Below are 12,226 nucleotides of genomic sequence, written 5' to 3'. Positions count from 1 at the left end.
AGTCTCTCTGTGTTGGCTGTGGCACAGGGAATCCATAAGGAAAATTTAGGAGCTTGTGTGCAAGCATGATGAGGGGCTTGAAAATTTCTGAAGCCTAGCCGCTTAGGCTTGCTGGGCCTAGTCAGCTCAACTTATGTGGAGACAGAAGCTTTTTTTGGTGGAAGAAGCTTTCAGGCATTCAGGCTTTGTAGAAACACTGATTGTCTGGACCCTGAAAACTGTCTTTCACCATCCTTCACGTCATTCTCCCCAACCCCCAAAACGACTTTACATAGCTCTTTCTACAGATAATGATGGCTGCTTCAATTGAGGGAGGAAAGTGACTAGTTCAAGGCTTGAATAGTGGCAGCGGGGTTCTCAAGGAGGTACTGGCTGAGCTGGGGTGAATGTCCTGAGCAAAGGAATGGCAGATCTTTCTAGAAAAGGTACAGCATTAGCAATAAAGGGGACAGAAATGAACATGGTGGTTATGTAGGACATCGAGGAGTCTGTCCCATAGAAAGGAGGGTTTTTTGTTGGGAAATAGAAGATAGCACATACGGTTGTAAAGGACTGGGGACGTGAATGAGAGGCTTTGAATAACAGGCTCAGAGATTTAGTCCTTATATACAGCCAGGAGCAGGTGGCACTCTTCAGCTATGATAGAGGTTGAATCCCTACCATTTGCAAGAACTTGTTGAAAGGATGATAAGATATTCTGCAGACTTTTATCTGGTGGTCATATTTACTATGGGGTAGGTAGCTGGTGGAGAGAATGATAAAGAGAAGAGCTAGGAGAACAATAGAGACCTTGAAAAATTGTCTGAAGTTTAGAATGGATGCATTTAGACAACAACAGTGGACTGAGAATGGTTGCGAGAGTCTTTTCAGTGGCAGAATTACTGGTGTTGAAGGTGAGAGGATTGAAGCATATAGCAAAATACTAAGTCCAGGTTACCAAGAGATGATATGCGTGGTTCACGAGTCTGTGATTTAGGTGACTTGAGCATTGGGTGGTGAAGAATGAAGAAGGTGGGGATGAAAAACTCTCCACCTTTCGAATCAAGTCAGCAATTTTTGGAGTTATCTCATTTTTTTTTCACTTCCATGAAAATATTATTTAAAAACTTTCTTTAAGCTACAATTCGGAGTCTTTTAAATTCAGAAATTAATGGTTATTGCCCAAATGTCACGTATCTTGTAGTATAGCACCTAACAAAGGTGTCTTTCTAACAAGAAATTTTATTTCTCTTTGCTCAAATTGCACAGAAATTATTAGACACCAGGGAGTCATACTATATCACTTAATCGTCACTGGGACAATGTATCACTTGAAATTTATTATTTCTGCGCTATAATGGATAATAGGTCCGGTTTCTATTTATTTTAGGATATATTTAATTTGAAGGCAACTTCTCCCTTTAAGGATTTATCATAGGATTGTTGTCACTTAAGATTCTGGAATTCTCCAGTCCATGTAAATTAGATTCAGTGCACAGAGGGAACATTTTTCAAAACTCACTCTGTGAAAACTTTAGGGAAAGTTAGAAACTGTGAGATATAAAAGATCATCAAAGATATAGGGAAACCCTCCACCTCCCAAATAAAAAGCAAATAAAAACCCTACTTGAGGTGGCACCTGTGGCTCAAAGGAGTAGGACGCCAGCCCCATATGCCGGAAGTGGCAAGTTCAAACCCAGCCCTGGCCAAAAACTGCAAAAAAAAAAAAAAACCCGGGAACCCCCCCCCCCCCACTTGTTTTGTCTGCTGAGTCAGGCAGGATGGAGCAGAGAAGCCTCATCTTTGAGAAGGGCGTTGCTAACCTGGCAGCAGCTTCCTCCGGGCCATGGCGGCTGCCCGATGGCTCTCATACTCCACAAAGGCAAAGCCCCGGTTCTTGCTTTTATCTGCAGCGCTTGGGTAGACGATGACGTCCACAACCCCTTCAGTGACCTTTCTCATCTCCGATAAGATCTCTTCTCTCTTTTTGGTTTTTGGGATCCCCCCGACAAACAACCGGCAGTTATCCACACTGGCACAAACCCCCAGGAGGCGTCCATTTCTGCGAAAAGAGCAGGTATTTGGCAGATGAGAATCTGTGTGTGATTAAGGGTGAAGGCTGAGTTTGCAAATATCTGGCCCTGGGTCTGGTGTGGCCTGCAGATGCAGGATGTTTGTTCTTCCGAGTGTTGAAACCAGGTTGGGACCATTGGGGTTATTTTTGAGAGATTATTAGTTATGTCAACATGGGCTGTATGTTTTCTAAAGGAAGAATATTATGTGAAGCGGAGAGGTACCTGCTCTCTGTAGACACCTGTGGATTCATCAGTTGTCATCCTGGTGTGTTCCCTGATGTGTCCCAGTCCTTAGGTCTCTGCACCTGGCCTGTGTTACTCACGTCATGTGCCTGGCTCTGCAGGCATTTGAATTTGCAACCTGTGATGTTCCCTTTCTTTTCTGGCCAAGGAGAAAAGCTGTACTGATGTGATGTTTATTAAAAATAGAACAAATCTTTAAACTTGAACAGGTTTTCACACACTATTTGGTCCACACAACAGTCCTATGTGGTGGGCAGATGAACTGGAGACTCTAAGAATACTTGCTTAAGATTTTATGGACTGTAAGAGGTGAAACTGACCCCTGGGATCTCAGTCCCTGTTTTTTCCACTGTGTGGAGTTGCTTATTAGCAAGTTGAAGTTAGACTTTCATAGGCTGCCATGGATTAATTAAATTATTCTGGAGGACATTTGACAAAATGTATCAAAGTCTTAAGTGTGCATAACTTTTGACCAAATAATCCCCTTTCTGGGAAAGTGTCCTTGGGAAATAAGGTGATTAGCAAGATTCATATTTAAGGATATTTATTGCTGCTACTTAGCCCCTAAACTGGAAATGAGCAAAATATCTCACAGTAAAGAACTGATTTAATTCATCTCAACTGAGATGTTGTTGGCTTTGAGACTGGACATTTCCTTGTATATCTCATAGTATGTTTCTCATCCTCAGTTCTAGATCATCAAATACCAATGGTGATATGTCAAGTCATTCAAAAGTACTTCCCCACTTTTCTAAATGTCCCCTAGGGTGGACAGTACTGTTCTTGGCTGAAAATCACTGGCAAATAAAACATGGGCATTCATCCCATAAAATGTCCTGAAGTCATTAAAAATAGTCATAGAGGAGAATGTTCACTGGTTTATAAAGAGTTCACGGTATGCTGCTGGGTTTTAAAAAAAGGCTGTAGAATAGGTATATGAGAAGGCCATTTTGATTGGAAATGTACAGACAAGCGGGAAAGATAATAAAATGTCAGCGGTCATCTTTCAGCAGCGAGGTTATGGAGACATGGTTTCAACTTTTACTACTTTCTGCTTTTTGATGTTTTCCATGTGTTGGAGATTAGGCTTGTGACCTTTACGATAACACAAAGTTATTGAACATAGGTAAGGTAGCCACTCAGTCATTCATAAACTCTCTGTAGGAGGAGTGGGAGATTGGGTGGATTTCCTTGGATCTAATGGCTCTGGGTCATGTGGCAGGCATTCTGACCAGGATTGAGCCCTGTCCCAGTTGTCTCCTAGCCTTTACTGGCGGTGCGAGGATCACATATCAGTTTCGTGACAGAACTCTTTACTGGAGATGCGAGGATCAGTTCTGTGACAGCACCATCTCCGTCTAGTAAGCGTTAGCCCAGGAATGTGTTTATTGGGGGGAGGGGCTCAAGGCGTTCATAAAATGATCTTATAGTTTTTTTTTTTCTTTTTTACTTATACACTAAAACCCTCTTTTCCAAGGTATTATTTATTTAGAGATTATTTTTGATAGTTAGGAGGTTGGTCATGTACCATCTACCAGTAGGGGAGCCTAGCATTCCATGTGCTATTTTTAAACCTGTGTGGTTTGTCAGGCACCTTCTCCAGCCTTCCCGGAGACAAAGAGCCAGCTCTCAAAAGCTGAGGGCGCAGCTTTCATGTCTCTAGACACCAGTCATTTAGATGATGTCCAGTGAATATTTGATGATAAGGAGGAGGATTTGGCAGGGGTGGATCTTTTCCCGAAAAGAGCCATATTTATCCCCTGAGAAACGGAACCTAAAAGCAAATCACGGGAGGTTCTCTTTTGTACAAGCAAGGTTCCCTCTCTGGCAGGACTGACTCAACAGAGGGTGGAAGTAGCTGAGGTTGTCTCCGGGGTCTGTATTCTGCTATGTCATATTGCATTTATCCAACCCTAATTTTCCAAGTAACTTGTGCCCTTAACTTCCTCATCCAACCACTGTCACTTCTTGCCTAGTAATTAGTAAAGTAACTTTTGCATGGTCTCTGGCATCCAACCTGAGCTTTGACTGGAATCTTGGCCACTCATGTTCTTTCTAAATTCCTTGTCATGTTTCTCCTCCTCCTCTTCTTCCTTTCCCCCCACCCCCCTCCCTATCACCCTCATCATAGCCGTCAGCAAACATTTGCAGAACACCGATGCATGTCAGGCATTGAGATTTATGTGCATTATCTTATTTTTCCTGACACCCCATGAGGTAGGTAATATTTTTATCTCTATTTTAAAGACAAAGACACTGAAGTTTATGAAGAATGCTGTTAATCATCAGTGACTGGTGGATTGATTATGTTCATCATTTACAACCTATCTATTATCAAAGAGCATTGAGCGGAATGAATAACGATGTGCTGAGTAGATAGAACGAATCCTACTGGTGCCCTGCATAGCCAATTCCACGGACATCTCAACTTACAAGGCTTTTCAGGAATAACCTCCTAGTAGGCTGTCCACATTCCATGAAAGACCAAGGAATGGGGAATTTTCTAACCCTTGAAATCATATAACTGTAATATTAAAATATAGCTTTTTACAGCCCTTTTAAAGCACTTTAGTGTCTATTTTTTCTTATGGTGGATACTCACTACATCCCTGAAGGTTTAGGTGCCAAGGATGTAAATGATACTTGAAGATGTTAGAAGATTGTCTAAAGGAACCTGGGCTGGGCCTCAGGCTCCTGCTTTTTACTGTAAACACTTTTCCACGTACCACACAAAGATTGTTTGGGCTCGTGGAGGTGTGTATGAGAAGAAAAGGTGCCTTATATTTTCTCTAAGACTCTGTCCCAGAATCCACCCTTGGGACTGAATGGCTGGGCTACTAGTAATTATCAAATCTAATTGATCTTCTGTCGATAAGGATTTTAAGAAAAATGACCTAGTAGTTGACTGATTTGAAGAATTATAAGGAGAATGTGACTTTGGGGGGACTGTAGAAGGTGGGAGAAAAATAATGGTGGAATTCTGTTCTTTCTGTATTCATCAAGTTTAAAATTGGATCAATTTTAAGATGTGTTCCTATTTCAGAAAGAAAATAGATGTCAAAAATTGTGCTAATACATAATAATCCTATCATTTGTGGACTTCTTACTGCATTCTAAACACTGGGGTAAGCATTTAAAAATCTTTATAGTAGCCCTGCAATAAAACCTAGGAAATGGATATTATCCCCAATTTATAAATGAGAAAATTGAGGCTTGCTGGTATTAAGTTACTTGCTGGACTCAAGTGAAGACTGGCTGGCCCCAGAGCTATTGTGTTTTAACTGCAACATTATTTTTCTTCAGGGTAGCTCAGAACTTTTTAAGAAAGGATTTGTGACAGTTCTTTCACCAGACAAAGGTTTTAAAACTCAGTTTCATAAAGTTAACCCTATTTTCAGTTTACTTATTTATCATTTTTTAGAGATACACTCTTGCTCTGTCACTAGGCTGGAATGTGCAACTGTGATCATAGCTCACTGTAACCTTGAATTCCTGGGCTCAAGTGATTTTTCCCACCTCAGCTTCTTAAGTAGCAGGGGCTGTAGACACCCACCACTGTGCCTGGCTAATTCTTTTAAAATTTTTTGTAGAGATGGGATCTCACTATATTGACAGGCTGGTCTCGAATTCCTGGCCTCAAGTGATCCTCCTGCCTTAGCCTCCCAAAGTGCTGGGTTACAGATATGAGCCATGGCACCCAGCCCCTATTTCCAGTTTGTAAAAAACCAGTTATTGGTTGCACTGTGTCAATGATGTCCTGGAACCCTCCTCTAGTCTGGTAGTTTTAAGTGCTATCTGTATTTGCCAGCTGCCCCCAAATTTATATTCCAATGTAACCTCTTGCCTGCACTATCATGCAGTCACCTCCTTAGCATCTGCCCTGGTTTGTCCAATACGCCTCTCAAATGTAGCACACCCCAGACGGAGCTCTTCACGTGTTTCCTGCTATTCCTCCAGTCTTTTCCGTATCAATGGCATTACCATTTCCAAAGATACTTGGACCGAATCCTAGGTTTCCTCCCAGAGTCCTGAATTCTCTCAAACTCTGACTCCAACATCCAGACAGTCTCGTCTTTTCAACTTTCACAGTATATCCTAGATAGGACTTGTTTTCCCTACCCTCACTGCTAACTTCCTTGTCCAACCACTATCCCTTCTTGCCTAGATATAGACCAGTCCAGCAGCCAGCCAGCTTTCCTCTTTCCATTCTCACGCTGCTATGGTCCACTCTCCACCCAACAGCCAGAGTCATGTTTTAAAAAAGGTAACTTTAATAAGAACTGTCCAACTGGCAGGAGGTGGGAGGGCCGGTGGCAGGATCTCCTCTAATGTGCACAATGTGAGGGTGTTCGGCACACCCCCCGGGTGAAGGGCTCAACTACAACTTGAATTCTACCTCAGAATTGAAAACCATGCAACCTAAACCTTTGTAGCCTCATATTAATGTGGGAAAAAAAAACTCTTCTATGATTTTCCTTTTTTATTAAAATTCGCATTCTTCATTGCCGAATACAGGTCTCTCCAGCCATGCTGCTCTCCGCCCTCCTCCGGTGGGCTTCTTCCTCTCCCTCCGTCATCCCCAGCTCCTTCTCATTTAGGGAACTTTGTTCTCTCTGTTCCTGAAATAACCTTCCCCAGGTCTGATGGTCTTGGCTGGCGCTTTCCTTTCAATCTCAGATCAAATTTCATTTTCCCAGAGAGTGTTTTCTTAAGTACACTAAGTTAGAATACTCACCTCCTCACATAACTTTATCCCCTCTTTGCTTTTATTTTTTCAGACTATTTTAAGTCATCTTCTATATTTGTTTGTTTAGTACAAGGATGGTGGAACAGTACCCAGCACATATTTAGGAAGTAGATAAATTAATGAATTTTGCTGCTTTGAACATTTTCACAGAACTTAGTTTGGCCCCTCTTATAGTATTGCTACTAAATAAATAGTTCGTCAAATTTATTTGTACCAAGAAAAAGAACAAACCTGTTTTCTATTGCCTGTTTGTCTATAGATTTCTTACATATGCTATTTACATAAACTTGAAAGAAAAATAATGATGCATCATCGGATTCACTTTTAATCCAGAAGAGGTGGATCTTACCTAATTTCATAATTATTAAGTTGCTTGATCGCATTCTTGGCTTCCAGTTTATTTGAGAATGTTACAAAGGCATATCCTCTATTGTTGCCATTAAAATCCATCATCATTCTCATTTCATAAATTTTACCGATCTGTAAGTCACAGAAACAGAAAGTTCATATTTATACTTGCAGATGAACACGTACACACACACACACACACATGCACGCACGCACACACGCACACACACAATGTTTCCTGAAGTCGGCCTCCTACAGCACCGTTTGGCAGTGGAGTCCCATGTGGAACGGTTTGCATATTTTCATGCTGGGTTCAGTTCAATTATCTGACTTATGGGAAAAATCAAGTTAAATAAAGAAAATATGTACAAGTGACATGTCAACTTGACTTAACGGAATGTTTTTGACATGGTGAAAGACCTTTCATCCCATAATTATCTGGAGATTTATGCGATGTCTTAGGGATCTGAAAACACACGTTGTCATCCTAATTACGCTTTTTTTGATAGATTTGTCCATGCCCTCCAGAGGGACCTCTGCAGTCTCTGTAGTTTCATCTCTGCTTGGTCCTACTCTATCACTGATGTTTTCAACAAAAACCAAGAATGCTCGTTTGGAATGTTGGTATACTGACTTCCTAGCTGTCTTTTCTCCTTGTCATGACCTTGAAATGAACCCACATGTGTTTCAGAGGCTGATCTGGGAAGTCTTGTTATTTTCTCACCCTGAAGGCTGAAGGTCAGTGCTAGTCCTAATACAACTGACGCGGGGCCAGGGCCTCCACAGGTGGAGAGCACTCACTCCATCCTTATCGGGGCAGGGACTCTGCTTGCCCACAGAATTCTCCCTGCCACCACCCAGCAGCAATACAGACTTAGCTAGTGACCACTGTAAATTTTCTATTGCTGGCTGCTGTTCAAGAGGATTGCCCAAATCATCACACTATAATGGGCATGTCTAGGAGAAGTGTTATTAAGCGTATGCCATTACTTTGGTGGCTGATTACTTCTCAGCTCAAACCTCCTCATCCCAAGGTGTTCAGTGATGGATACCTATTTCTTCTGAGCTCCTTAGGAAAGACTTTGAGTATGTTTCATCTCTGTGTTTCAGGTGTTTCTTGATGCTCAATTTTATATTCAGTAAATATGATTTTTTTTTTTTTTGGGACAGAGCCTCAAGCTGTCCCCCTGGGTAAAGTGCTCTGGCATCACAGCTCACAGCAACCTCCAACTCCTGGGCTCAAGCAAGTCTCCTGCCTCAGCCTCCCAAGTAGCTGGGATCACAGGCGCCCGCCACAACACCCAGCTATTTTTTGGTTGCAGCCATCATTGTTGTTTGGCGGGCCCGAGGCTGGATTCCAACCCGCCACCTTAGGTGTATGTGGCTGACACCTAAGCCACTTGAGCCACAGGCGCCGAGCCAGTATATATGATTCTTACAGAATTAAGTCCTCATAATTTGTCCATGTGCCAGGTAGGATTGTATATATAAAATCAGATGTTTCTGCATCTGAGGCTGAGTTAGATAGACATGCACACACATACACATACATACACACAATTGATTGTGGCAATCAGGGAAAGAGCTAAATATTCACTAAATTTTTCAGTGATGTGCTTGTTCAAAACCACTCAGTAAATTATGGAAAATAAATTTTAATTTCTTATTTTCTCTTTAATTTGAATTTGGTTAATTCTTGATCTGAATTAAAACTGGAGGAATTTATTCCATAGTAAGTATTATATAATATAATATATGGTGCCATTGAGAAACCATATTCTTAATCTCACTGATGCACTAAGATAGACAAGAAATTGAGACTTACAGAAGAAAATTTCGTTCAGGATCAATATTTATAGGTATGTGTTTGAGCCACGACAAACATACGTATGCTTTTAATATGAAAACACTGTACTTTATAAAACCTTATTAAAATGTTAGGTTGGAGCAATAGCTAATTTTAGGCAGGTTGTAGTGTGATTGTAGATGGACAGACACACTGGGTTTGCAGAGTCACCAGTGGAGAGATTGGGGAACGAGGTATAGATATGAAAGTCAGTAGTGACTAGCAGGTCAAGCTGTCAGAAACAGCACAAAGATCTGGGCCAACAAAGGAGCAATCACTCACAGCCAGGAAGGCTTTAACTTTGTCCATGATTTTGAGGAATGGCAATTGGAAGAGAAACAAACTGTCATCAAGAAGAGTAAGAGCAGGCGGTGCCTGTGGCTCAAAGGAGTAGGACCCTGGCCCCAAATGGGGGTAGGGGAGCAGGTTTAAACCCAGCCCCAGTCCAAAAAAAAAAAGAGTAAAAGAACAGTGACGAGAATGGTATTTTTCCCTTGAAAGATAAGAAAAAGTAAATGTTAAATTTGGACTTACTTTTTCACATAGTGGTATAAGTTCATCCTCAAAAAGGTCTCGGGGAAGTTTTCCAATAAAAATTTCACAGCCCCGTTCTGGGGGTGCGGCATCCCAGCCAGGCGGAGGGCCACCGTATTTTCTTTGTCCATTTTCCTGCAAATCCCCGGCGGGTACGAGGAAGAAAAGAAAATGTTAACATCAATGTCTTAATGTCTTGAAAAATTATTTCCCATTAATGACCATATTTATTATTGACTAATAATAGCTGGCTGCTTAAAGGAGAAGAATGAAAGTCTGTTTTATGTGGATTATAATCCCGTGTTCCAGGGGTGCATCAGCAACTTGCTTGAGATGAGCATTATTAAAACTTATAAAGTGCTAGGCAAATGTAAGGGATTATTATTATTTTTAAATTTTCTGTTAAGAACAATTACCTTCTTAAAAAAATCTATGAATTATTACTTATTGGTTATATTATTTTTTTTTTGTCATATAAACTCACCAAAGCCAGATCCCTGAAGGATCTGACTATAATTTAAATGTGGAACTCTGATTTAATGATGAGGGCTGTGTACTGTGGTGATAAGTATCCTGGGGCCAGACTCCTCGGCTCTGTTGCTCACTAGCTGTGGGACCTCAGGCAAACCACTTCTCAGGACCTCAGCTTTCTCACATGTAAGGTGTGAATAATGTCAGCCTTTGATTACAGGCAACATTGGATCACATATGCGTGGCTTTGGGTATGTGCTATACCTTTAATAGTTATTAATTTCCTTTGGCCTCTTTAAATTTAAGTGGTTTCATATACCGAGTAAAGCAATGTGGCTTCCGGATAAGAACATATGAAGATTAACATTGGAAGGCGTGAACTGGGTAATTTTGGGGATAGCTGGAGAGGGACTTAAATCTATTTTCAAGATAAGACAGTGAGAAGTTTACTGACACTGAATCTTTATGTGGGGTGCAATAATTTTCTCAGTTCAAACGAAATGGACTTCTGTTTTTGAATTTCCTTTGTCCTAACAAATGACCTGTGGGGGGAGGGGTAGCATTGGTGTTTCTCCGCACCTTTAACCCCTTTATGTTTCTGGAGGTTAAAGACCTACAAATAACGTCAGGGGCCCCAAAGTGAAGTATAGGCCTAATACACCACTATTGATCTGAAATATTTAATAGTTCATTTGTTGGAAAAGGTAGACAAATTGATTTTCACAGAAACACAGTTGGAATTCTTTGTCATTATATTTCATTATGATTTTGGTATTAAAAATGGACTAAACATCCGTATTCATTACTCAGTTCTATAAACTAATATTGAAAGTTTTTGTTTTTAGACAGAGTCTCACTACGTCACCCTCGGTAGAGTGCTGGGGCAACACAGCTCACAGCAACCTCCAACTCCTGGGCTTAAACCTCTTGTCTCAGCCTCCCAAGTAGCTGGGACTATAGGTGCCCACCACAATGCCTGGACATTTTCTGTTGCAGTTGTCATTGTTTTTTAGCTGGCCCAGACTGGGCTGGAACCTGCCAGCCTTGGTGTATGTGGCTGGTGCTGTAACCACTGTGCTACAGGTGCCGAGCCAACTAATATTTAAAGTTTTATGCTATAAATGATAGATATTATTGGGAGGAAAACACAGTGATATATAAAATAAAAAGAAAATTTCTCCAATGTACCATTCTACCCATATTTAGATATAGATACTGTTAAATGTTTCTGCCTTCCCATATAGTATAGTTTTTGTCTATATACTGTATTTTTAAAAGATGTATGTTAGTTGTTTAAAGACACTTTGGCAGGGGAGTGCTTTGCTATTTAAAATCAAGGCAACTTGTACTGTCCCTCTTAAATCTTTCTATATACCAACTTGAGTTTTTTCTATTATTTTATAAGTGTTAGCACAAAGACTCCTTAGATCACAGTATTGAATTGATGTCTGTGGTCACGTCACTTTTTTATTCCTACTAGTTTACATTATGTTTCTTTAAATAATAGTGATAATACAGTTGTATATGAGTCTCTACCTTGCCTAGATTACTTTTTTGTTTCCAAAAACTAAGTATTTTTTTTTATCTTACTGAATATTTAAAATTTTGCTTATAGTGTTCTCACATATTTTTTTCTTTAATATTCTTGTAGGATTGTCCAGTAACACAACTTTGGCATCACTGAGAAATCTGAGAAATAAAGTGTTTTATGGTTGGCCGGGAGCGGTGGCTCATGCTTATAATCCTAGCCCTCTGGGAGGCCAAGGTAGGTGAATCGCCTGAGCTCATAAGTTTGATACCAGCCTTAGCCAGAATGTGATTTCATTTCTAAAAAGAGATGGGCATTGTGGCGGACACCTGTAGTCTTAGCTACTCGGGAGGCTGAAGCAAGAGAATCTCTTGAGCCCAAGAGTATGAGGTTGCTGTGACATCATGGCACTCTACTGAGGGTGACAAAGTGAGACTGTCTCAAAAAGAAAAAGA

The 12,226-nt window shown here is 40.8% G+C and overlaps 1 protein-coding gene across 4 annotated transcripts in view; it reads right to left on the bottom strand.

The window, feature by feature from the left end:
* The window catches only part of A1CF (APOBEC1 complementation factor), a 75,048-nt gene that overhangs the window by 24,725 nt on the left and 38,097 nt on the right, over positions 1 to 12,226 (bottom strand). For all 4 annotated transcript variants that reach the window (XM_012801425.1, XM_012801427.1, XM_003783670.2 and 1 more), the window contains exons 3-5: positions 9,773 to 9,907; positions 7,394 to 7,524; positions 1,803 to 2,041 (exon numbers count right to left, since the gene is read on the bottom strand). In XM_012801425.1, coding sequence (XP_012656879.1) covers positions 1,803 to 2,041; positions 7,394 to 7,524; positions 9,773 to 9,907 — 505 coding nt within the window. The remainder of the gene's footprint in view (positions 1 to 1,802; positions 2,042 to 7,393; positions 7,525 to 9,772; positions 9,908 to 12,226) is intronic.

This window comes from Otolemur garnettii, unplaced genomic scaffold, assembly GCF_000181295.1.
Source record: "Otolemur garnettii isolate 467f Iridium unplaced genomic scaffold, OtoGar3 scaffold00008, whole genome shotgun sequence".
Taxonomy (NCBI): Eukaryota; Metazoa; Chordata; class Mammalia; order Primates; family Galagidae; genus Otolemur; species Otolemur garnettii.
This window is presented reverse-complemented; position numbering and strand designations above follow the sequence as displayed.